The 26,956-nt window shown below is 41.1% G+C and overlaps 2 protein-coding genes across 4 annotated transcripts; one reads left to right on the top strand and one right to left on the bottom strand.

The window, feature by feature from the left end:
- Positions 1-303: 303 nt before the first annotated feature.
- Positions 304-7,396, bottom strand: TMEM167B (transmembrane protein 167B). The gene is made up of 5 exons (XM_053250510.1): positions 7,255-7,396; positions 6,388-6,550; positions 4,068-4,216; positions 3,653-3,784; positions 304-1,758 (listed from the first exon to the last, which is right to left on the bottom strand). The coding sequence occupies exons 3-5, from the start codon at positions 4,075-4,077 to the stop codon at positions 1,676-1,678; spliced, it is 225 nt and encodes a 74-aa protein (XP_053106485.1). The 5' UTR covers positions 4,078-4,216; positions 6,388-6,550; positions 7,255-7,396; the 3' UTR covers positions 304-1,675.
- Positions 6,837-26,534, top strand: LOC128325083 (protein FAM107B-like). 3 transcript variants are annotated; one of them, XM_053250509.1, is made up of 6 exons: positions 6,837-6,914; positions 8,960-9,045; positions 13,594-13,630; positions 17,916-18,060; positions 18,673-18,817; positions 25,125-26,534. In XM_053250509.1, exons 2-6 carry the CDS (start codon positions 9,022-9,024, stop codon positions 25,263-25,265), a joined length of 492 nt encoding a protein of 163 aa, XP_053106484.1. In that variant the 5' UTR covers positions 6,837-6,914; positions 8,960-9,021; the 3' UTR covers positions 25,266-26,534. The 3 variants fall into 3 exon arrangements, 2 of the variants coding, with proteins under 2 accessions (XP_053106484.1, XP_053106483.1); XR_008307246.1 differs by lacking the exon at positions 6,837-6,914 and adding an exon at positions 23,143-23,247 and having other exon boundaries at positions 8,746-9,045; positions 25,125-25,188; XM_053250508.1 differs by lacking the exon at positions 6,837-6,914 and having other exon boundaries at positions 8,746-9,045.
- Positions 26,535-26,956: the final 422 nt, after the last annotated feature.

Here is a 26,956-nt window from a genome sequence, read left to right as displayed (position 1 = left end):
CAGCACCTGAAATGTTTTGGATAGTAACACAATTATTTGTAATGGAGATGATCTTAGTGTAATACAGGAGAAACAAACATTTTGTTAACAAGAATTGAGACTTGCCTTGCAACAAGAGAAAAATCCTCTAAATCTATGATATTAGAAAGCCACTCCCACTTTAACATATCCTAATTAGGTGTTGAATGTTAACAATTTGCAATTATCTTCCCACTTGCTGTTAGCAAACCTTATTTTTAAGCTCCCAACCAGCAAGAATCACACACAGGTAAAGGGAAATAAAGTGCTCTAATTTCTATTAGATGAGGTATGGGGAAGAAAAATAAGGCAGATTTATTCACACACACAGTCCTGGAATACTCAAAAGGCCAAGTTAGGGTTCCAGTATACTTCTTACTGATTTATAAACATGTGCAAAGTGACAGTTCCTGCCTGTGACAAAGTGTATGAAGTTGAAAAATAACTTGACTTTCTTTTTCAGATTTAACTGGTATCATACAAAAATTGATTTTAAAAAATTAAGTCCCAATCCTGAAATCTCTTGCAAATTTCTCCCCTTCAAGTGCTCTCAACATTACAACCATAAATATACAGGTTAAACATATTCTTTTCCTACTCCAACTGTAGTAGATTACTTCCTACAATTTAAACATGGAGGTTGGATGGGAGAGGACCATTCAAAGACGCAAGGTAGAGGGGGGAGGGGAGAAAAAAATTTATATCATTAAAAATAAAATACAGAAAGCAAACATGAATACTTAGCTTTAAAGGCTGTACACTTTTCAAAATATACAAGTTATGATCTTTAAATGTGATTTAAACATTTTAACATCTATTAACTTATGTAACAGCATATGTCCTCATTGCTTTCTCCTATATATTAATACCCCAAAACTGTGGCTATATTTGAATCATTGGTGATCCATACTTGTCAGCTAAGCTTAACAGAACACGAAACTTTTCAGCTACTCTTAATAAGCTGTAAGGCCATTAGTTGCTCTGAGGGAATATGACTATAGCGCCAAAAAGCATTCATTTTTCTTTGTGATCCAGATAGTTTTCTCTTCAAGGGTAAAACAGTACATAAGCACTTCTCTGAACATTGCAAATAATTTTTTATTCTGCCACTAGCTACTTTACCATGTCCAGTCACTAATTTTAAAGATAGCTTTAGCTCCCAATCTTAAAAGTGCATTAATCAAAGAGAACAGTTAATGAAAGCAAATCTATATCCCTCCTTTGCTGTCAATTACCACCTTTGGGGGCAATTCCCTTTAACACACCAGGAATGCAAACTTTGTCCTACCTCATAGCATTCCAGAAAGCCTCACCCATTTCTATTTGCCACAAACACTTTATGTTATTCATTTCTATTAGCAACACAAGCTTGTATTTTTTCCCTTGTGCAGATTATAATGTTGATTTTAATAATCTGCACATAAAGCAATCTTTGTTGTTTCCATTCAGGTTCTATTGGAAGCACAGAGGATGGTTGCTGTTACAAAAGCCACTCCCTTGGTCTCAAACAAGGCTTGGTCATAGGAGAATTTCCTCTTGACATCTGTGCAGGGTGCTGTGTCAATTCTTCTAAGAGATATTGTCCTCTGAAGCAAAAGAGATGTGCCTTTTTTAGCATCTTCATTCAAACAATACTGTCCATCTGAAGCACTGGGATTCATTTTATGAAGAGGACATAAAAAGCCATGACAATGCAGGATATTGCTACTGCCGCATGGAGCCTGGTACCAATCACCGCAGCTGGAAGACCAAAAAAGATTTTAACCACTTATAACAAATAGTATCGTGCACATTTTCCTTGTTGCCATTTTTGTTAGAATTGATAGTTCCCTATCAAACAGTTGTCCAGGGAGGCGATGCCCAATCTGTCCACTAAAATATGTATCAGTTCCGTCTGCATTTAACAAACTATCAGTTCTACTATGAAACAAAGGTGGGGGGAATTATTTTACTGCAGCTTTGGCAGTTTGTTCTTGACACATTTATAGAATTAATCTCAGAACATTTGTCTTGCTGTATCATAGTGATTCCAGAAAAGCCAGCTATCAAAACAGGGTTCAAGTTCACCAATGGCTGCTACTGTGGCATAAACTAGCAGCCATTGGTGATTGAATATCTTGCTTTACAAAGGGCAAAAACTTCCTAGCCCCAACAATAACCCAATCATTTGTGTAGAGTATGATGGGGTACAACAGGACACAACAGGCCCTTAACATCATAAAAAATATAAGCGTGACAGTACAGAGTAAACATTTTCTTGGGTTCCCCCCCACCATGTAGACCAGGGCTGCTCAACTTCGGCCCTCCTGCAGATGTTGGCCTACAATTCCCATAATCCCTGGCTATTGGCCACTGTGTTGGGGATTATGGGAATTGTAGTCCAAAAACAGCTGGGGGGCCTAAGTTGAGCAGGCCTGATGTAGACTGTTTTGAGAACTTTTTGTTCAAAAGTAATATATACTAAGTAGTAGCAAGAACTAAATTACAAAACTCCTAATACTTAGATTTTTGCTTCTCTTATCACTAGTAACTGGAAGCCCCCCTTTCAAACTATGTGCTAACTTGCTTCATTACCAGGCCTCCCTAACAGGGCAGTACTATAATTCTGTTGACAGATTCAAAAATCCAAACAACAATGCAAGCACTTATTTAGCACTTAGCAATAGCAATAGCACTTACATTTATATACCGCTTTATAGCCAGAGCTCTCTAAGCGGTTTACAATGATTTAGCATATTGCCCCCAACATTCTGGGTACTCATTTTACCGACCTCGGAAGGATGGAAGGCTGAGTCAACCTTGAGCCCCTGGTCAGGATCGAACTTGTAACCTTCTGGTTACAGGGCGGCAGTTTTACCACTGCGCCACCAGGGGCTCTTTTTATGCAATTGTTTATTCTGTGGCAGCAAAGCCCTCCTCACTTCAACCTCAGATTTATTTTTATGTTCAAGGAATTAAGAAGATACAAATAAATTACAGTTAAGAAAAAAGTCCCTTGTTTATGGGTGTGTCTCAGATTTACTTTTTATGATGAAAAAAAGTGTCACTTTAACCATAGTCATTATTTTAAGTATGCAAAAATGAGTGGCATTCAGAAGTAACTGCAAAGTCAGTGGCCTTACTCAGAGAACTAATAGTCTGATGCTATGAAGAATTAGGTGGGCCTATGCCAATTTATTTATAAGGTCTCAAGGCATACCAAACTCTGCATAGGAATAATAAAATCAGGAACAGTCAAGCTGAAAGTGTAACACTCTTTCAACATAGAAGCAAGGGCTGCTGGTGCAAAATAACTCAATCAACAATCACTAAAATTACTAATGAGATAAACATGTAGTAATCTGCTCAAAGGCAGTAGGAACATCTAGCAGATTAGTGGGTTTAACATTTCTCCAAAGACTCAGGGTCATTTCATGTACCACAAACTGCCACACAGAAAGCACTTCGGGGTAGTAATTATGTACTGTGAAGCAGCTCTCAGCCTGGCCATGATACTACTCTTGAGACACCAAACATCCTCCTCCTCTCCTCCCACTTTCACTTCGTAAAGGCTGTCTAGATCGCTGCTCGTTTCTTCCTCAACGGTTGTTGTTTTAGATTGGTATGGACCTCTACCTCCATACCAGGGTCTTACCTTTGTAGAATACTCCCCAGACCCCTCGCTTTTCCGACAGCAGCCACGCTTTCAGCCGAGGCACCTTCCGGAAGTAGGCGCAGGTGCACACGAAAAGCAAACCAAACACCAATAGCCCGTCCAGGGAATACACTGGAAGGGAAGAAGAAAAAGGAGTCACTGCGAATTGCAGGGTCACGCCACATCACGACTACCTAGCCACTCCGGGAAGCGGACTGGGGGGGGGGGGGGAGGCGCTCGCAAAGCCTCAGACGAGTTTCTGGCCCTTGACCCGAGGGCACCACCCCGTGGGGAGGGGAGAGTTTAATGCGCCCGTCGGTGAAGACTCAGACGCGGAATCTCGGCAGACAGCAAGCGCGAATGTCCCGCCAGCGGCACACCCCAGAGAGAGACAAACAGGCGCGCCCCATCTCACCGTTAGCCATGGCGACAGCCCGCGAGGCCCACTCCCAAGTCCCGTCACCGCATCTCCCAGAACGAACAGGACGGCCAGCGCGGCACCGGAACCACCAATCAGTGCTAATCGAGCTCCGAGGCAGCTACGCTCTCTATGATTGTCTGTTCCTAAAAGAGATCGAACATATGTTTAGGCATAGCTAGGAGAATACCGATCGACTCGCTGGCCCTAATTCCCGAGTCTCAGCCGAAGGCGCGGCAAGAATCTTAACCAACAATATCTCAAACTGACCTTTCTGACAGTTTACAGTTTTTCTCTTTTGAACAGGGGTTTAAAGGGTTGGTGAAATTTTTCCGGACTGAGGAAGTGCTATTTAAATGATTTTGTAGTCCATTGGCATAGTTTCAGCCTTTAAACTGTAAGCCAGAAAAGTGTCTTTTGTATATACCCCCACCCCATTGATTGTTATTTTACAATTGATTCTCAAAGTTGGAGAATGACTATGTCACTTGTGTGCAACTTTTACACTATTTTGTTGATAACACCATCCTGAAGGACATTAAATCAAGCTGGACAACTGTGTGGTTTCTGGGAAAATAATCTGTAGTTTTGGACATGATTGTTAAAGCATTTGTTATTTTTAATTATCATTGTTGTCTCTCTCTGTGTGTGTGTGTGTTTTAAGGAAAAAATAAAGTACAGATTTTAAATGAACACAAATTACTTGCTTGTGTCCTTATTCACTGTTGAATTATCATGAAGTGGGATCACACTGTCGCTATTACTTAATCCACTAGTTTCATTTACTTGTGTTTTTTCAGGTGGGGTGTGTGTTTGACTTTGTGTGTGTGACTTTATCTTACCTGAAAGTTTTACAAAGTTTTTGGTGTTCAACTTCAGGAAGTTTTACCTTGTGATTTGGGTAAGCTCTTCCCCATAGTATCTAATCACATTTTCCTTTTTAAAACTCCTGGAAATTCAGTAATCCAAAAACCTTCAGATGAAATGAGAGTTAAGATGCTTTACATTTTCACTCATGCTCTAAGAAAAATGGAAATTGCAAGTTAAGGTGCCCACCTTAACTACCACGGCAAATAAGCTGTAAATACTTTGTACAGTCTGGTATTTGATTATGGCTTTAGAAATCAAGCTCCATTAAAAGAGCTTCCGAACCAGTTCCGTGCACATCCCTACCCTACATGGCTTGGTATCTGACTTTAGAATGAACAGTCTCAAGGACTGTGTTCTTCCACACAAGCCTGCTTGGACCCTACGTTTGTTTACTGAGACCCTACTCTGCAATTCCTCACCATCTGATGTCAAGTACTTTATTGGCAAAAAAATACCATGTTCCAGCTAAAAAAACTCCACTGCAATTCTACTCAATATATATGCTGAACCACTATAGATATTTCACCTGAATATAATTAACAGTGTGTCCAGATGTTTAAATCACCTCAAATCATTACACATTTATGTTGAAAACTATTACAACAATCACCAACTCCACAAGAAATAGGGCAAGCAGTTACTACCAGTTGTAACAATTCTGCAACTGTTTTAACAATACAGAAACCTAGCCAATATCAAAACATGGAAACAGATAGGAAATCCTCCAAGTGTGTAAATATTTGGCAAAATGGCATTGTAGTTTTAGGATGGAATACTCAAGACAACATAACAAACTTTAATCACAACCATATACTACCCTTTAGACATTTGGGGATACAAACAAATAATCACCATTGTTAAATAGTGTTAATGCTGTAGTGGAAGTTACTTCCTCACCTCCTTCCCTGCACTCTAGTGCTTTCTCTTGGTGGCTGAGCTGGCTGCTTTCTGACAAAGGGGCACAAGGAATGATGCAAACTTTCTCCATCACAGGAACTAGTTTGCAGACAGACAAGAATAGAAGCCATGGAAAGCAACACTTTCACTAACTGACAGACAAAAGCCATAGGCAGCCATTTTGTTCCATTAGAAAAATCCAGAAATCACACTCTGGTAATGCCTTTAAAAGGACTGACCAAAATGACTCACAATTTTGTGTCAGTTTGGTTGGTCCTAATAAAGTCTTAAGCTACCTAATGGTGCAGCAGGGAAGTCACAAGAGGTTGCTGGTTCAAATCCCCACTGGTATATTTCTGAGACTATGGGAAACACCTATATCGGGCAGCAGTGATATAGGAAAATGCTGAAAGGCATCATCTCATACTGCACGGGAGATGGCAATGGTAAACCCCTCCTGCATTCTAACAAAGAAAACCACATGGCTCTGTGGTCACCAGGAGTTGACACCGACTTGACAGTACCACTTTTATCTTTAATAATGTCTTACCAGACTGTGACATTCTGATAGAGTCATTCCCTTCACAAAAACCACCACCATCCACGGGGTTGGCATCACCACATGCAAGTAATCTGGGTCAGCAAAAGCAGTCTCCAATGTATGAGTAGCTGGTGAGATCAGAATGCTCTTCTAGAGGCAGACTGGCAAGCCACTGGAAAACATTAAAACAAGATAAAGATCATTAGACTTGCAGATAGATCCTTAAACTGGGTTTCCTTGGATGTAAGCCCATTATTTAAATAGAACATTTACAAGTAAAGCTGCAGTTCTATGCACACTAACTTGAGAAAAATCCAATTTAACTCAGTGTATAACTCCTGAGTAAAAACTGAGAGGGTTGTAACTGTAGCACTCTAGGCTCATATTCTATTTCCATGGTTCCCTGCTAGCACAAGGGAAGCAACTTTACGTGTGACAATTGACAATACTCTGGCTGCTTCATGAACAGCCCTCTAGTTCTTGTGTAGTATTTTTTTTACTGCAGTCATCTTCCAGTTGTTGACAAGAAATTGCAGGTAGTTGCAGATAATTCTGGATTTCTGTGGGAATTTTAGTGTTTGAAATCCTGTCACAAAAGGATTGTGACAGGATTTGCTGTTTCATTGTGTTCTGTAGTTGTAGAGATAATGAAACAGAACATAATCACCACAAACAACATGAATCCTTTTCTTGTAATTGAACTTTAATCTTGTTTTAATCTTTGTATGTTCTCTGTATGGCCCATGGCTGTAATAAATTGATTGAATTGAATTGAATTAACTTCATGTTGAATACTCTGTCTTTAAAAAACACACATTCCAAAATTGTTCAGAGCCCAATTAACAGTCTACTGCCAGTTATTGTCAGAAAATTTACCTTAGGCAGAGTATGTGTGTAGAATGTTGTTTTCTGGACCACGGTTTTCCTTTCCAGATCTGCAACAGTGAGTACTTCCCCCTCACTGGTTCTTAAAGTGACACTATACCTTTCAGTATAAGATTTCATGAGACTACGGAAGGCCACGCTGTCATTATTTGGTCCTAATTAAAGGCAAAAATACATGTCCTGTCCCAATGGCAATGATATATAAAGCTCTAAACACTGGGCATCCAGAACAAAATATAAATGTTCCCTAAACAAATTATTCTCAAGTTATCTAGGGACATTTTTGAATTTATTACATCCCAAAGCAATCCTAAACCATGTTGTGAAAAAGCTGCTGCAAATTTAACATGATCTGGCTAAGCAGGTGGTAAAATCCCACTGTGTTAAATGGAGTTTACCTCCAGATAGGTATGCACAGCACTGCAGTCTGATGCTGCATAAACACATCTGCTAGTGAGTAACTCCCACTTAATTTAGTGAGTTTTACTTTTAAGCAAATAAGCACAGTTATTGAAACAATTTCATACTAGACAAAAATGCAACAAATACAGCTCTTTCTAGCACAATCTCCATGCTACAGCACCATGCCACAGCTGCATTTTTGCATGACAAGAACCCTACTAGAATAAAGGCAGCAACTTCTAGATGTCCACCTGAGTCTACTTATATGGGGGAAATCCCTATCAAAACCACGGCCCCATTAAATTGTTTGGGTACCAGTATAATAGTTAAAAGAAATTGAATTGTTTTAAAAATAAAACTACTTTCCCCCTATCTCAGCTCACAGCAGGACTATTAAAGTGCTATTAATAGACTATGATAGAACTATTTATAGTACTATTAAAGTGCTATTAAAGAACTATGTTGCTTGTCAAAATGCCTAGCTGTTGCAAAATGCCTGTTCTGTGCACCACACTGCATAGAAATATCTTGCACTTCCTCTGTAAAGTACTCAGAGTCAGGCTTTGGTAAACCTTCATTGGAAGATTTCTTAAAAGGCCAAATAAGAAGAGCCATATATAAATTTTAACATGAACTTGCAGTCTAAAAAAGTGTGCAAAACACTGTTCAGATTTTTTTGAGTAGTTTCCCCCCACTTTCTGATGGAAAAGAAAACCAGCGAAGCTAGTAAAAGAATCTCAGTTGAGCGCTAATATTTCTTTCTCTTTGTAAAGGGTATAGGAATGGCTTATTTTTCCCCTCAACTGACAATATTTTGATATAAAGATACCTTTAAACATGTCAGAATAAATGCATACATAAAATGGAAGCCCAAATAACTTTATTTAGTTTGTAATAATTCATTAAACTTCATTAAATTCCCATGTCCTGCTGAACCAGTGTCACCCTAAGCAATGTTTCAGAGCTCCAGACTTGGAAAATGACATCCTCTGCTTAACCAGTCCAAGGTTCTTAAAGGAACATGTCACATGACACCTGTCTTCCTCCCCCCCCCATCCCCCTTTACACCCAACTACACACCCAGGGATTAGTAAAGGCTTTAATAGGTTTTGTGAAGAGCCTGCTAACAGAAGCAGGGTACATCCACAATCATTTAACTCTGCAAAGAAAAACAAATAGGGGCACTTGGTTCAGTTGGTTGATGGTGAAACATGTAGGTCTTTGGCACTGTTGTTCCTCTAAAAGAAACAGAACGTCAGTGCTAAACAGTTCTAACACATCTGATGTACTTTAGAGGCACTATTCTACTGCTTTAGAAGAAAGAAAAGTGAAGAGAAAACAGCTTCCTCCAGAGCCATGGGGGTCTCCCAGTCAAAACGGGTAAGTAGCTTTCTTGTTAATGGTCTGATAAAAAAGATTGGATCCATAAAAGCCCCTTTTTCCACAGAGGCTGACATTAAAATTTGATATATATTTTTTTATCAGCCAAGCACACACCCTAGCCAATGCTGTCAATTTAACTAAGTCAATATGATAATATGACAATCTATATGACAGAATCTCAAGAGATGTTTCTGATAGCTATTCCTTAGCTCTGATATATTCTTCCCCTGGAGATTATTGAAAGTTTAACCCTGGGCTGTGCTGAGGGTTATTACTATATGACTTTGTTTGGATTTATTGGGCCCTACATTATTTTACACTGGCGGGGACTAAACTGTTGGGCAGATGAGGACTGTCATATGAATTATGCATTCTTTTAGTTATTTGCTTTATATAAAATACTATTGCCTCCCTAGAGCATGCTGGAGAGGTCAGGTCAGATGGATAGTCCTTTTCCAAGCAATACATCCTCACAGAAACCAATTACGGCTTTTTCCGTTTTGGAGTAATGGACATGTGATGCAGGTGCTGCAAGTGAACTAGAGCCAGCATAGCATAGTGGTTAGAGTGTTGGACTAGGACCAGGAAGACCCGAGTTCGAATCCCCATTCAACCATGAAACTCACTGGATTACTCTGGGCTGGTCATGTATCTCTCAGCCTAACCTATCTCACAGGGTTGTTGTGAGGATAAAAATAACTGAGCTCTGAGCTCCTCGGAGGAAAAGCGGGATATAAATGTAAACCATGAATGAATTAATTAATGTTTTTGTTCAAGGCAGTACTTCTGTGGGGGAAAGTGTGATTGTGCAAGTGTCATGGGGACTTATTGAATGGTGCCCTAATGACCTCCTACACAAGTTCCCCCTATGCCTGCACTTAGGGATGTGCATGGAACCGTGGCGGGGCAGTTAGAAGGCAGCACGGGTCTCCCTTTAAGAGTGGGGGGAGGGTGCACTAACTCCTCCCACCGCTCCCCCCCCAGCATCAGTTTTTTTTTAAAAAGCCCATCAGGGCAGCAGCGTACCTCCCTGCCGCCCCATTGCCCTCGTCTTCTGGATATGACCGGAAGTCGCCAACATACCTACACGCGCCGGCATGAGCGCACACACGTCATGCATGCACGTGTGCTCATGCCAGCATGCACAGGCAGGTCAGCAACTTCCAGGCATATCTGGGAGATGAGGGCAACAGGGCAGCAGGGAGGTATGCTGCTGCCCCATGGGCTTTAAAAAAAACTGATGCTGGTGGGGGGAAGTGGCGGAAGGGGTAAGTGCACCCTCTCCCTGCTCTTAAAAGGAGACCCCCGCTGGCTTCGAACCAGCGAAACCGCTGGTTCTTCAAATCAGTTTGGAGGCCCATAAAGGGCCTCTGAACCAGTTCTGTGCACATCCCTACCTGCACTGTTTTGTGAAAATGTTAAATATAATTTTTAAAGCTTAATTAGGACTGAGTGTACCCACACTGGAAAGCTAAAGCATGGGAACACAAGGTCTTCTTTAAAAAGCTGTAAGCACCAACAAAGCTACCTTCTCCCTCCCAGAAGCAATTTCCCTTCATGTTTGTTTCCTTTCTCCCCCCCACTTTGTACTCCCTTTCTAGCACTAAAGTACATATGTCTCTTGGGTTGTTTTTTTTTTTAAAGCATAGAACAGACATACCATTCAGCAAAATTAGCTTCTACCCCCACAACAAATCACAAATTCCACAACAAAGCTAACTATTCCATTATATCTGGATGTCGTAAAAGTCGTGGCCTCTCAGATCCTAAAAAAATGGTAGGTTTGATATTTCTCACAGTGCAAAAGGTTGACTATGCAGATTCATGTGATGTCATATAGGGTTCAGTATTAACTCTCTGGCAATTCTGCCCAGGGCTGTTATGATGCAAAAGGTAAGTGTCTCAGATGTTGTACCTGGATGAAAAAGCTCTTGCCTCCGCAAAACAACCTCCTGCAGGGATAAACTCTTAACATACTTAATCCTGCTTCTCTGCCTAGTCATCATTTTCACTCTTACATTGATCCAGTGAACCTGTCCCCTTTCGCCTCCTCTCTGTAGTAGTAGCCCAACCATAGCCGAAACTAAGGGGCTCAGTCAGACCTGTCAGAAAGCCTGCATTTAGCTGTCATGCTGCAGGTGAAGCTTTGATTCCCACAGTTTCATTTACTTTTCTTTGTTGCATAGAAAAACAACACTAATTGACATTTCAGATCCAATAAAGATATGGGAAGGGGATTTGAGTGAAAGGCATGCTGTTGAAGATCCTGTCACCATTCCTGAATTTCACAGGCAAAGGTGGTGCTTTTAATGACAGCTTTATAACAAGATAGCTACTAGGTTCCTAGGAAAAGAGCCACGTCATATGATGAAGGGCTCATCTTGTTGGTCTTAGTTATAGATGAATGTTAAAGCTTAGCATCTAAAGAAAGGCGGAAAGTATAAATCCCCCCAAGATCCATCTTGCGTCCAGAGTGATGACCTCCATACCCTGCTTGCAAATGTAACTCTTGTTTGTTCTCTGGGACTTAGGCCTTTAAGAATATTTGTTAGTGATGCTCTGCTTTGCCCTCAACTCCACATAATGAGGGTGAAGAAGTGCATGCATAGTAGCTTGGCCTGTGCCATCGAAACTCTACATGGAGGCAGGTTTTCAGCAGAGCTTTTGCCTGTGTCTGTGAGCTCTTCTACAAGTCTACTCAGAGAAAATGTGCGTCTGATTGGGAACTCAGTGTCCTCATGTATGATGCCCCCACTTGGGTATCCTTACCCCTCTCCATGAAATCTCCGGATGCAGGGTAGACCTGCTGGTATCTATAACATTACAATATCTTTGCATTGTTTTGTTTGGGTAAGGGACAGAACCTCAGCATGACAGATGATGAGCTAATCAGCAGTGGATTAAAAGGGAAATCTGCTCAGAGTGGGAAAACCTAATCTTTTAAAGCTGCACAGAGAACCAGAGGGATCCAGAATAGCCTCATCAGTCTGAGATGATCTTGTGAGTGATCAGGGCAGAGCAGAAGAGTCTGGAGTATTAATGTTATACTGGAGGTTATATAACATAAGCATATGATTATGATTATTATTGGTTCTTTATGTAACAGTTGTGCTTTATTGGTTGATAGACATAAGATAAACATTTTGTGTGGTTCTTTTTGCCTGTTTATTTTGAAGTACTTCAGTACAATGGGCAAAGTTCCTCTATTTTTAAGGGAAGCTGCGTCACCTTAGTGGTCAGCCAGAGCCAGGGAATCATGATTGCATCTTGAACAATAACGGTGGTATCTATGGACCAAGAATAATAGCCTGCCTTTATATTCACTTCTACAGTGCAGGGGCAACTAGACATTCATATGACACTTTTTCAAAGTGACCACTTAAAACAAATATGTAATCAACCCTTCTAATAAATTTCCCACATAACCACCATATCAAACATCGCTGCATGAAATATCCCTGAGTCAATATACATAACTGTGAAAGTGAACAAATACTCATCTGTTTCCCATGTGAGATGAACAATTAATTATTCTTGAGCCAACTATGCCATTTGCTCAGTTCTGCCATATGAAAAAGAAATTGATAATTCTTTTAAAAGTATCAGTGAATTTGTGTTTCTTGTAACCATTAGCTAACTCAGAAATGTATATTCAAACTTATATCTGATTATTCCACATTAATTTGTCAGGGTTTCCCCCAACAATTCCTAGCAATTGTACTTTGGTGAGATGCTGAACAGCTTCTGGCAGTGATACCTAGAACAACCATTCCCAGGATCCAGTAGGAAGTAGGAGTTCTCATTTCAGCTGATTTAAGTCTCTTTGGTAGATAGGCTTGTAGGCACATAACCTATGCCATGTCTCAAAGCAAACTGAAAGTACAGTGACTACTTGTTGATTATGAGATTAGCTGGATGTTGCATTACCCATCGTCGTATTCATATTTGTTTATGTAATGGCCCTGATCTAGGACTACAAATAATGGCCTGGAGGAGGGGGGATGTACTTCCAATCCAGACACATTTATTTATTTTTTTAATTTATTTAGCTAGCTAGCATATTTTTATACCACTTAAATGGGGCCTGGAATAGACTGCACTGTGGATATGAATCCAGGTGCATCTCTGCATCCATATTGGCTGTGTGTGTGGAGGCTTACCACTGTGCATGGGTAACCTTTGCTGGATTGGGGCAATTGTGTTTGGACTGAGAAGCATTTCTACTTAATACCCCATTAACCAAACTGTTTATAATAAATATGAGCAAACTATAGTTTTTGAAGTCCTAGCAGTGCAACAAATTGAGCTGATGGTAGGTGTATGCTCTTAAGCCTCATTTCAGGGACTGGGAAAAGCCAGTGTTGCACACAGCTGGGAGAAGCAAAGATTGGCCAGTTCCAGCACCCACATCTGTCTTTCTCCCTTTCTCTCTGAGCAATGGCAACCTGTATAAACCTTAGGCATGTATGCATTTCAGGTGGGTGTTTATCCCTTGCTGACCTAAAATGTTAGTCTGTTCCCTAATTTCAGCTTCTTATTTTCTAGGGAGAATACAAAACCCAGAAGAACAGCCTGAACCCAGGTAGGAATATTCTATACCTGAGAGGAAAAATAGGGCTAGAGGCTGTGAAAAATGGGGAGGAACTATTCAGGAACAGAGGTCTGGGGAGCTTATCTTCTGAAGAAGGGGCATGTTGATTCTCTTCCACTTAATGGATTTGCTCATTGTCCATGGCAATGTGTCCTGTTGTGTTCTGCACAGAAGAATGATGGTCCTGGTTTCTTCCTACCTGTGTCTCTAAAGAAGTGCTTGGGAAGGCAGGCGATTACCAAGAACTCATTCAAAGTACAATTTTGAATTTCTAAGGACCTTTTCATATCATAAGATCAAAATGAGCATCCCCAAAACATGCTTTATTTTAGTATGATTGAAAACAAAAGCCCTGCCCCAGAACTGTTACCACATGAAAGACAGTGGAATAGGTAATCTGGCTAAATGATTTTTGTATTCTAGCTCCTCTGTGGTTAAAAAAAAGTGATGCTGGAGATACTATGACAAGGGTTGGGGAAATACGCAACATTCAAATAATATAAGAACATACAAAAACACATGGCATTTTGTTGAGGAAACTCACAGCTTTGGGGAAACACAAAAACACAAAACACAAAAATATCTGAAGAACAGCAAAACTCTCACCCCACCATTCTGTAAACCTTTAGTTTGTGTATGTTCTTAAAAACGAAAGGTTCACAGAATGGTGGGGTGAGAATTTTGCTGTTCTTCAAAGATTTTTATTTTTAACAAAGCAAGATGGATGAATTCTCCAGTGCTGAGTTGCAAAATCAGGGCATCCACAGCCACTGAAGATTTCAAAAGATAACAAAACAATCCCATAGAAATTTGCAAAATGTGGGAGTCATGGGGAGTGATTCTGTTGGTGTTTGTTTTATTTATTTAACAAATTTATATACCATCCAAAACTTATATATCTGGGTGGCTTACAATAAAAACAGTACAAATTAAAACAGTTTTTAACAGTTTTAACATTGTGTTAAATATTAAATTGTTTTAATGTTTAAACTCTATTAAAAACTGTTTAAAACTGTTGCAACTGTGTTGCACTCATCCCTAATATTACAGATAATAATCAGTAGCTCCCAAGGCACAGATACAACCATGCTCAATCTCTACCATGAAGCAGGCTGAAGTAGGCTGTTTCAGGCAGGGGACTGGGGCACCAATTTTCAGGGTCAGCATGGCAGCCCACCTCGCTCTGCCCACCTCTTGGTTGGCCTGCAGAGAAAGGAAGGCAACATGGCACCACCACACTACTTTTCTCTCTCTCCTTCTTAATAGAAAATTAAAGTGGGGAGAGATTGAAAGAGGGAAGGAACTTGAGGTGTGATTTTAATAGAAAAAGAAAGGGGAAGGAAGGGTGGAGGTCACAATTGGTGCCCTGCTACGTGGGCTAGCACTTTTTGCAACAGTGATGGTTGTTCTTTCAAAGCAGAGTATCTCATTTCCCCAGGTACAAAAGGGTGCACTTGGAATGCTCAGCAACAGATGTCCAACCTTGCGTTGTTTTGGAAAAGATGAACTAAATATAAATATTTTAAATAAGTGAAGTGTAAACATTTTTAAAGAACATAAGGAATTAGAATTTACGTCTGTGAGGATCTGACATGCAACATTTAACACATAGGAGTAACTGATCTTGCTGTCTAGTAAACAATTCTTGTCTCCTCACCAAAATTATGTGATTTACAAGGAACGGCTGTTAGCTTTCCCCCCTGACAAACTGTACCTCCCATAGTCGCATGACAGACAGAAATCTAACAATCGAGCATCCTATCACTGCATCTCCAGGGAAATCTACACTTGCTGAATTTTAATCCTTGAGAGCTGCCTTGAGCTCTCACATGATTAGAAAGGCAGGATATGAATTTTCTTAGGTAAATAGAAATAACTAAGTTATGTTAAACCAAAGGCATAGAGCCCCTCATCCAAGAAAAGATGGCAACCTTAATCTCCATCTCAGAACACACACACACACAACCAGCAACATTGCAACCTAATATAAAATCATAACAGTCGACCCACCCCAAGCTATTGCATAAAGACTGCTTGCTGTTCTGTCCCAGAGAAATGCCAAATTTTATCCTCCTTTTGCTCTTCGTGTTGAATTGTCTTATTAAGAGGAAAAATGCATGTATTTCCCTCCTTGTATTTATTGACCACAATTTGTTCCTGCCCTTTTTTATGGGGCAGTATTCTACCAAAGACAACCACAGGGCTCTGTGGTTGCCAGGAGTCGACATCGACTCAACGGCACACTTTACCTTTACATGTCAGGTAAGTTAGGCTGAGAGACACTTAATGGTTCAGAGTCACCCATTGAGCTTCCTGCTTGAAAGGGGATTTGAACTTGGGTGTAAGGGGATTTGTTTGAGGTCCAATCGTTCATGCTTTATCTTGCTTTCACCCCAGTGGTTTCTGTCCACCATCTGTGGAAAGTGATTGTCATTTGTTATGGGCTTTTTAATGGACATTACGATGTTCTGCTTCTGCAGTTACTGATTATTTAAATGTATATGTTCTTTTAAATGGAAATAGAGGCAACAACCATGGATTATAGGCACAGGACATATTCCATGGCTGGACTTTGTGGTTTCATCACAAGGGGGCACATTTAAATGATGCCTACATGTGGAAGAATAACGGAGCTCTTGATGGACTACCTCTGCCTGACCTGCTATAGCAAATGCATTGCAAAAGAAAATCCTAGTCTTTGTTCTAAACTTCCGAGGTTTATTTATTTATGTATTATTTATTTTATTTTATTTTATTTTATTTTATTTTATTTTATTTATATGCCGCCCCTTCAAAAATGGCTCTTTGTACTACTCTTCAGAAATGAAAGACAATTTAAAAACCTCCTCCCTGGTTATTGCCTCGTGTTCAACCAAGTCTTTCGGTAAACCCAGATATTCAGAGAGCCCTACACAGGGTTGTGCCCATCCAAGCCACTCTGTCGCCATGCTGTCTACAGTTTGCTACTGAAATAGCCATAGTCATATAGAGAAAAACTGTATTGAAAAGCTTTCTGGAATCTTATATTGCGAAAGCAGAGGGGTGACAAATTATAATGAACTTTCTGACTGTTGAAAAGCAGCTAACAATTAACTGTTATCAGTGGTGTATCCAGTGATGTAGTTGCAAATTCAGAAGTGCAGGCGCTCTTTATGACAGCTCCTATAGCTACACTCACTATGACATCCCAATGACCACACCCATCACTTAGATGTAATAATGGGGTGGGGGAGGGTTCTGTTACAAGAAGTCAAGGATTATGTAGACTCTAGGGGATGTACTAGAATGAATGACAGGGAATGCCCACTGAAATGTTCTGTTCTTTCCAAATGGCCATAGGAATGCATGGATTTTCCAAATGGCCAACGTCCATTCGGAATTTCAGTGCATTCCATGGCCATTGGTGGGGGGGACACTGCATTTCAGTGGGCAATCCCAGTCATTCATTTTAGGATGCCCTGACACTAGTCCACTCTAGGACTTGCATGCTTGTGGTCCCATTTTCAATTCCTGGCAGCATCTCCAGTTAGGGCTGGGAAAGACACCTGCCTGAAACCATGGAGAGCCGCTGCCAGTCAGTGCAGACAATACGGAGCTAGATGGTCCAAGAGTCTCAGTAGAAGGCAGCTTCCTATGTTCCTAAGACAGGAAGAATGGTGATAAACGGTTGGAATAGCAAGAGCAGCATATTATTTCCATGCAAAAAGCCAAGGGCTTTGCACCCCTACTGAGACCCTCGAGGGAAAAAGTACCGGGATTGCATCCCTGCCTGCCCATGCAGCACTACACCAATGGGTGCATCTATAATTGGGTCGACATGTTCTAAGAACAGAGGTCATTCTGGGCCGTACTAAGGCAGTCCACAGTCTAAGCCCACAGTCCCCACATGTGTCCCAGATTCCTAACCTTTTCCCCTGGCTGTGGCGAGATATGATGACATCACAGCCCAGCACCTATTGCCAGGCTGTGACATAATTATTCCACACCATGGCCAACGAAGGGTAGTAAGCCAGGCCATGTGCAGGGACTGTGGGCGTAGTGGGGCCACCCTGGAGGCCAGCGAAGGCTGCAGGTGAGAAGGGCAGTGAAGGCAAGCAGAGGGGCAAGCAGGCAACGGAGGCAGATAGGGCGGGCATCTTCAAACTTTACTCCAGGACTCCCCCTGGGGTTGGAGGGAAAAGTTCTCCCAAAGGGGGCACCATATGCGCAGTTTTTGCAGATAAGCCCTTTCTGAGCTTGGGATGCCACTGACTGTTATCATGTCATTATGTTCCAGGAGCAGATAAGAGCTCTGAGCATGGCACCTACCAGGCATCTGAAATCCACAGAGGCCTCATTGAGCCCAAGAAACTGCCAAACCCAGTGAAAGAATCTAGGCACCACCGTGATTTGCACCGGGAGCTGCTTTTTACTCATAGGAGGTGGGTGAGTCTAAACCCCAAGGAGGGTCATGAATAGACTACTGATGTGAAGGGATTACTCTGGTTTGGGCAGAAGGCAATTCAGTATTCCTGTTCTACAGCCATGCTGAAGAAATGGCAAAATACATCTACCCAGCCTGCTGTCTTAGTCTTTTGGCGTGGGTGTGGACCAACAAGATACCTCCAAATCCAAATCCTGTGTAGTGCCATGGGATCTCCACTGAGCCCCCCAGAAAGAGAAGGCTGTCTAGTGTTGTTGAACACCCAGGAAATAAACCACCTGGGGCTTCCAACTAGCTTGGCTGGGCAATGGGCAAGAAAGCCTTGGGAAAAGGCAGCATCTGTACTTGGAAACCCAAACATTCCTAGCAGGTCAGATAAGTCATCCCAGGAAAAATAGGCTGAGCTGAGTGCCCAAACACAGTATAGTTCATTTATTATGAGTCCTGGATTTCTTAAAAGACACTTGCCTAGTGGGGAGCCATAAAGAGGAATGGGAAGAGGAACATGTCAGAAGTTGGAGTTGGAAAGCTGGGGGGAGGAGAAGCAAGGAGAGAAGAGCTAAAACCCCTTCTTTTTGTGTTGTGTCTTGTGTTTGTGTACTTTCTATAGGGGGATGTTTCCAGAACACAAGCCTGAGCTTCAGAGAGTACTAGAAGCTAGGAGAATCAGGCAACTGAAAAAGCAGGAAGAAAACGAAAAGCCCTTGACAGATCTGGAAGAAGAGCTGAGGAAACGCCAAGAGAAACTTGACCAGGTCCGTTGCATCCATTCCTTCATAAGCACTCCTGATCTACCTTCTAACACGGTCTTCTAACATGAACAGCCTCATATTCATTCCCTAACAGACCCCCAGCCCAAGACACTAAAGGCCGTCTGTGCCATGTGAGGATTTGTCTCCCTTTCACGACACCCACCTAATCACATTTCCCTCTCCACCACCTACTGGTTCTCCCTTCCATCACTATTTATTTCCTTGTGTGGTCCTCAGCACAGCAGGTAATTCTTCCAGGCTACAGTCCTATCAATATGGTTCCCTTCTCCTTAGACCTAGCTGTGGAACACTGGTGAGTCCAACATTTGGCAGGACTTATTTGATGAGATTATGGATTAGTTTAGCATAAACTTGTGTATTCTACAGTCCACTTCATCAGATGGTAGGTACATAGAAACATGGTGATAGTCTACGAAATACAAGTCTCTGACTGTAAAGCTAAAATGAAAACAGTAAGTATACTGCTCTGATGATTCACAACATTCATAATAATAGATGACGCTATCTTTCTAGCTATGCAAGTTAACTAACACATGTAATGGAGGAACATGTTGGGTTTTGTGATTATTTTAAAAAGCACCAAGGAAGCTACCACTCCAGTTACAGAGTGCAGAGTTTAGTTGTTGCAGTATTTAAGTAACACGCATGGAGATCACTGTAGAATATAAACTAAATTGATTTATTGGTGAAGTACATTTGAGATAGGAAAGACCTATCCTATCTATCAGCTACATAATGAATAGGTAGAGGGAGAGGGAGAGATGTTTCCATCTTCTCTCTAGGAGGAAAGGAAGAGGACTGAGACTCACTACAGGAAGTACCTGAGGAGTCAAAGCAGGGGTCATAGAGCAGAGGAAAGCAGGGACAGGTAAGGAGAACCTTACTAGCTACCTCTGCTACCAATGCCCCTAGTGGTCATTAGGATAGTTGGTGCAAAAGGTCAATGCACTGGAACTCTATCTCCAACATAACAGATACATATTTAACTATGTAATGGAGAGCCAGTCTTGTGGCAGCAAGCATGACTTGTTCCCTTAGCTAAGCAAGGTCTGCCCTGGTTGCACATGAATGGGAGACTACATGTGTGAGCGCTGTAAGATATTCCCCTTAGGGGATGGAGCCGCTCTGGGAAGAGCAGCTGCATGCTTGCATGCAGAAGGTTCCAAGTTCCCTCCTTGGCATCTCTGAGATAGGGCTGAGAGAGATTCCTTCCTGCAACCTTGGAGAAGCCACTGCCAGTCTGTGCAGACCATACTGAGCTAGATGGACCAATGGTCTGGCTCGGTATATGGCAGCTTCCTATGTCTCTATGTAATGATATAGATTCTAATAGGAAAGCATGGTTCCTAAATGAGTGGACCCAAATCTGTGAACTATGGGGGCCAATGTCTATGGAATGCAAGAAGTACAATAAGTGATTATTCTCATGAAGTACTTAAATGTATGAGATAATTATAGTTTACAACAGTAAGTCTTCCATGCTGAACTAAGCTTCTTAACATATGTAGTGAGATAGCAAATCACTCTCTTTGTTCCACCCCAGGGCCGAGGAGTTCTCCACATAGCAGGCTTTACTGTGAGTTTTCTGTGAGGCTTTACTGCAAACTCAACTATCAAAAAAAAAAACCCCAATGCAAAAAGTGGATTTTTTTTACCCCGGATATAAATCAGGTTGCACTCTTACAAGCAGTGAAAAACCTGAATCATGCATGAAGTGCTCCCCGATAGCTTGCAGAGACTTCAGGGTAAATCTGTCCAATATGTGAATATGCTAAAAGCCGGGTGTGGAAAACTTCCAGTAGTTTGACTAGACCAAGCAGGTAAATAAAGGCCGGGCACCCGTGTTCTCTCTAACAGGGATTTCCAGATGTTGTTGTCTACAACTCCCATAATCCCCAGCCAAAGGCCACTGCAGCTGGGGATGCTAGGAGTTGTAGTCAACAACATCTGGAAATCCCTGTTAGAGGGAACACTGCAGGCAAATCGCTAGATACAAGAGTGTTGATTTGGCGTGGGTCTGGGGAGATATAGCAACAAACACAATGGTGATTCTGGTTGGCAGTCTAGATATAGTGATGCCAGTTGGCAGTCTAGGGCTAAGCCACTGCCTGAGATGCAAATTCAGACTCCTAATACAAGATTTAAATACTGAAGGAAGTTGGCCAGAGAGATTGTACAGTGGAGTCTGACTGCAAGACAAACTCAGACCAGAATACTAATGGAAAATTTCACTGTTTCAGCTTCATGCCTTAGCTATGTGTGGTTACACATTAAATTCATGCACCTCATAAACATGTGTAGAAATTTTAGCCTTAAAAGGCAATCCTTTTAATGTATTTTGCCACAGAAAACTATACAATAGTATTTGTATAGTATTTGTGTACTATACAATATAGTATTTGTATACTATACAATAGTATCTGTAATAGGTACAGAAGAGGGCAACCAAGATGATCATGGGGCCTAGAGCACCTTTCTTATGAGGCAAGACTACAACACCTGGGGCTTTTTAGTTTAGAAAAAAGACGACTGCGGGGAGATACGATAGAGGTCTATAAAATCATGCATGGTGTGGAGAAAGTGGAGAGAGAAATATTCTTTTCCCTCTTACACAACACTAGAACCAGGGGTCACTCCATGAAATTGATTGCCAGGAGGTCTAGGACCAACAAACAGAAGTACTTTTTCATACAACGCGTGATCCACTTGTGGAACTCTCTGCCACAGGACGTGGTGACAGCCAACAACCTGGATGGCTTTAAGAGGGGTTTGGATGACTTCATGGAGGAGAGGTCTATCAATGGCTACTAGTCGGAGGGCTGTGGGCCACCTCCAGCATCAAGGGCAGGGTGCCTCTGAGTACCAGTTGCAGGGGAGTAATGGCAGGAGAGAGGGCACGCCCTCAACTCCTGTCTGTGGCTTCCAGCGGCATCTGGTGGGCCACTGTGTGAAACAGGATGCTGGACTAGATGAGCCTTGGGCCTGATCCAGCAGGGCTCTTCTTATGTTCTTATTTATAAAAACATTATTTAGATAAAGGATTAAAAAGGCCATGATGGTTTGCAGTTTTTTTTAGTCTTTGTTAAAAGTGTTATTTATATGTATTGTAAAACCTATATTTATAGAGATGTGTAAACTGTGTAAAAAGTATGTGCAGGAGGGAGTTTGTTTGACAGGAAGGCAGCAGCAACAGTGAGACCCCTGCAGGAAGGATAGATAAACCCTCCTTAGAATGCAAGAGAGACAACAGAGAGAGAGAGAAGCAGTTAGAGATTAGTTAGTAGAAAGTTGGTTGCCAGTTAAGAGGGGAGAGAATGCAAATGCGGTGAATATTTATATACCGCTTTTCAACAAAAGTTCCCAAAGCAATTTATTTATTTATTATTTATTTATTTGTTCGATTTCTAGACTGCCCTTACAGAATAGCTCAGGGCGGTTCACAAATATCATAAGACAGTTAAACTCAATCAATAATCGGGAATAAAAAATTTAACAAAACAATAAAGCAGCTAAACAAACAAAAAAAAAAACAATTCAAAACCTTATAAAAACCTGATACATTAAAAACCCTTTAAAACAATTTAAAAACCCTGGAAGCCTGGGCCAAACAGGTAGGTCTTTAGGGCTCTCCTAAATGCCAATAAAGAATTCAAATTACGGAGAAATAAAAATAAATAAAGATGGCTCCCTGTCCCCAAAGGGCTCGCAATCTAAAAATAAATATAAGACTGACACCAGCAACAGCCACTGGAGGGATGCTGTTCTTGGGATGGATAGGACCAGTTTCTCTCCTCCTGCTAAATAAAGAGAACTGCCACTTTAAAAACGTGCCTCTTTGCTCAGTTAGAGAGGGTGAGCTGGTGGCTTGGAGGAGGTGGAAGGTGAATTGAACAGGAAATACTTCTCCTAAGAAGAGAGAAATGGAGCTTAAGTAGAGGCAGGAAAGTAAACATACTCGGCCTGTCTGTGTAACAAAAGACCAAGAGTCCTCAGAAGGGAGCCAGGTCAGAAACAAGGTATTCAAGCAAGGCACCCCAACCCCCCCCCCAAGGTGAAGAAAAGAAACAAGGAAGAAACTAAATAACTGTAACTGTTACTGATCTTAAGAACATTAGCACCTCTGTAATTCAAAAGTTTTGACTACACCCTGAAATTATTACACTCCTTTATATCTAAAACTTGTGACCATCACCTATTAAGAACGTGTGCTAAGACAATAAACTTATTACTGTTTTTATTTATAGAACACTGTTGATTTAGTGTTCTCAAGGAATAAAAAAGTTGTGTTTCCTCTCCCACATCACCAGAAGAGATACCCCATCCTACACACAACAAACCAAGCAGGGTAGGGAGGAGATTTTTGGTCTCGGATCCTGTCACAGATTGAGGGATGGCAGCAGAGATACCCAGAGGTAGGGTGACGCTCACAAAAGCATTCCTAAAGATTAACTGGTTTAAGAAAATAGACAAAATAATATTTCAATTTAGGATATCATTTTAGCATAGAATATAATCAGAACAAACCTTTTTACTCGCAAAAGAGGCATTAATGTCACATGTTATATACCACTGCTGCCAAACGACCTAGTGAAAATTGCACATAGCAAATGGCGTGATGACAGGGGTCTTGCTGGGCAGCTAACAGTAGGAGGCGGGACCACTCCAGTGGCAATTCTACTTTGCCGTCTTCTTTTTTAATTTAGATAGGTGCAGAGTTGAACTTGTGCTCTGCTGTGGCCTCACCTCTTTCTTACCGCAGGTCCTTAGCTCTTTGCTCTGCCTTTTTCATTCCATTCTCCTTCCACAAGTCCCACACCAACCACACGCTTTTGTTTGCCTCAACCTTTATACTTCTTGTTTTTAATTCTGAAGCCTTTATCTAGCAAAGTATAAGTAAGAGCATAATGAACAGGGTGTATGGCACATATCTGATGGTTGATGGGGTTTTTCTGTTTGTTTTTTATATACCAAGTATATACTTGGTATGTAGAAGGTGGTATATACACCTTGAGTTTATTTTGGAAGGAAGGCACACAATAAATGTTTAAAATAATATACTGAGTACCTGCTAACTGGGCAAGAGGCACCTTTTAACGTGGTGATTCTCTTTATTTAGCGGGGGGGAGTAACTGACCCTATCCACCCCCAGCACAGGACCTCCAGTGACTGTTGCTGGTATCTGCCTCAAGTTTCTTTTTAGACTGTGAGCCCTTTGGGGACAGGGATCCATCTTATTTATTTATTATTTCTCTGTGTAAACCACCCTGAGCCATTTTTGGAAGGGCAGTATAGAAATTGAATTATTATTAATAATAATAATAATAATAATAATAATAATAATAATAATAATGCCTACAATACATCTGTTTAGTGAGTGTCACTAGATACCTAGCTACATTTTGAATTTGGGCTTCAAGTTTTGGGTAAATGTTCAGAAATAAGGTGGGTGGGAAGCAAAGAAATGTTGGAACTAGGAATTAGTTTAAATTCTGACCAGAGGGTCAATGTTTTGGTGCTGAAGCCTGTAATCTAGCTTGGTAGACTCAGGACTGGCTTTCCCAATGGCAACAATGTCTCTGGGGGTGGGGAACTGCAAGGTAATATCTGCCCCCAGAAAGGTCTTCTGTAATGCATGAGGTTTATATTCCTTTATTAAATTTAGTAATGTTAAATACTTTAGATCTAGTCAAGGCAGGAAACCATCAATGGCTAACATCCAGACTAAGGAAGTGCTGCTGGAGCTAACACAAGGAAGGGCCAATTTTCTATCTCCCCTTCTCTCAGAAGCCTTCTGTGACGTTCAAAAATATGTCCCCAAGGGCTGTACAACCTCCAGGGACATATTTTTAGGACCTCAAGGAAAAGAGAGTGGACCTTAAGGGAAAGAGAGATCAACAAAAAATTGGCTGCACAATACTTTCTGGCAGCCAAATAGCATTTTTAGAGGGAGGGAAGATCAGCAAAAATCACTCTCCCACCATGCACATTGGCTGCTCAGCAACATTCTGCCTGAGCTCTGAAGGAGCCTCCTGCAAAGGCACAGCTCCTGCCCAACTTTTCTAATGCTGTGGAACAACTGGGCCAATATGTGTAAAACTTGGGAAGCAATGCCTCTCTCAAACAGTTTCCCTCAAAGTCATTGTTAAATCCAGTACTAGGCAAGTTAGGATTTTTAATACTTTACATTTTACTCTAGATTTTCAGTTTAGAGGTGGTTGTGGCTTGATGTTATGGTGGAGTTTCTCCTTTTGCTAGAATGGATGGTCAGAAAATGTTCTTTCCTTTGCAGTATGAAAGAGAATTGGTCCTGCAGGGGGAGCAAGATGGCAGGCCTGAGTTCATCCTTGTCAAAGAGAGCCTGAGGAAGATCAAACTATCTACAGAAACTACAGAAATTAAGCTGTCTACAGAAGGCATAAGGCAGACATGAGCCGTGAGCTGCAAGCACAGCTTCTGTCAGTATGACTCCCTGGCAGCACGGCATACAGAGGAATTATAGGTGAGAAAAGAACATCTTTGATGGAAACTGCCACAGCCTTCTCTTGCTGGCCTGCAGAGCCACTGCTGAAGCTAACCACAGGGACATGGCAGCAGGAGGAAGTCAGAGGCAAGGACTATCATTTGGAGAAACAGATTCTGTCATTTTGCTACAATTGTCATAGAGGGATGACTGGGTAGACTGGAACCTTCCCTGGAAGCTGTGTGTCTTTATTTTAAATATTTTTAAAATATTTAAATACATGGCTGTCTTTATTTTAAATATTTTCTATTCAGCAATGCATATTTATGGGGGCAAATTGCCACTTTTGAATTTATTCCAAATCTGACTATGCCTCTTTCCAATTCCAGCTGAGACTCTGCCCGATCTTTGCTTTCCTTTCAGCAAAAGTTGCTAATGTTACTTTTGCTACTACATTTAGTGTCACCATTGCGCAATGGCCTACTCCCACCACATTAAGACCACTATCAAAACTAACTGGTATGCAGGAGCATTAATAGTCTGGTGGTAAGGTGCATGTTTGCAACTGAGAAGATCTGTTGAGGCTTGTTGTATCAGGCAGCATCTTCTGTTGGCCTCAGTTTCCTGCTTGTCAAATGAAAGTGATGGTCTTCCTTTGCTTCCCAGATACCCATCCAAGAGAAGTGGGATGTTCTAGGATAGTGAGACATTCAAGTATAAGAGCAGCAGTGGGCAGATTAACTTGTAATCCCTTGCAATGGAGAGCTAGGGATGGCTGCTTCATAATATCAGAATCAGTTGTGTTCAGGATCTTCCAGACTTGGTTGTCTATGAACTTCAGAGCCTCCAGGCGAAGAGGATCTTAAAATAAAATACAAAGCACAACATACTTGGTTGCATAAATATAGCACATTGGCAGCCAGCTCATGGCCCTTCTGTTTGTGAACACTCTGATCCCTCAATAGGATTACTCCTCACACTGTTTGCTGCTATTAGATGGTTCGGCAAAGCCTGACAGCACCTGTATTCATCTGTCTGTAAATAGCACTAAGTCAAATTAACATTATAATGATGTTTGGCATCTGAGAGTGTAGGGTTTTTGGTTCTCTAGATTTGCTCAGGTTTTTGTAATCCTTTTCATCAGTAACCATCTTCCCATTCAAGCATATACAATCATTTTAAAAGGGAGAAAAATAAATGATAGGATTGCTCAAGACAAGTAAGAGGAATGATGTCTTCAACTCCTGTCTAAAAGGAGGGTTAAAAAAAAGAATGTACTGCTTTTAAAAGGATATGATTAGATTTTAGAGAGATTTCCAGCTGTTTACTATTATTATTTTCTCTATTTCTTTGATTTTATGAATTGTTACAGATGATGTATTTTATATGAATAATATCTATTTTTATATTATAAGTCATCTTGAGTGCCTTTTCTTGAAAAAAGGTGAGGGGGTTATACATTTAAAAAATAAATAACTCACTCAAGCCATAGTCAGATTTTCATAGAATCACAGAATTGGTAGAGGTAGGAAGGAGATTATATCTAATGCCTTTCCAAAAGGAAGGATCACCCACCCCTCAGCATCCAAAAGAAAACAAGAAGGCAATTTATTCTAAGGCTCTGCCTCTTAATGCTAACAAAAATAACTCTCAGTCATTAG

Source organism: Hemicordylus capensis, chromosome 4 (genome assembly GCF_027244095.1).
Source record: "Hemicordylus capensis ecotype Gifberg chromosome 4, rHemCap1.1.pri, whole genome shotgun sequence".
In the NCBI taxonomy this organism is placed as follows: Eukaryota; Metazoa; Chordata; class Lepidosauria; order Squamata; family Cordylidae; genus Hemicordylus; species Hemicordylus capensis.
This window is presented reverse-complemented; position numbering and strand designations above follow the sequence as displayed.

Excerpts from the sequence above, each read along its gene's own strand:
- TMEM167B (XM_053250510.1), bottom strand. Across the intron at positions 1,759-3,652 it reads CTGGGGAGTATTCTACAAAG|CTGCGGTGATTGGTACCAGG; the intron begins GTAAGACCCTGG and ends TTGGTCTTCCAG.
- LOC128325083 (XM_053250509.1), top strand. The coding sequence starts at position 9,022 with ATGGGGGTCTCCCAGTCAAAACGG. Across the intron at positions 18,061-18,672 it reads CTGCTTTTTACTCATAGGAG|GGGGATGTTTCCAGAACACA; the intron begins GTGGGTGAGTCT and ends TACTTTCTATAG. Across the intron at positions 18,818-25,124 it reads GCCAAGAGAAACTTGACCAG|TATGAAAGAGAATTGGTCCT; the intron begins GTCCGTTGCATC and ends TTTCCTTTGCAG.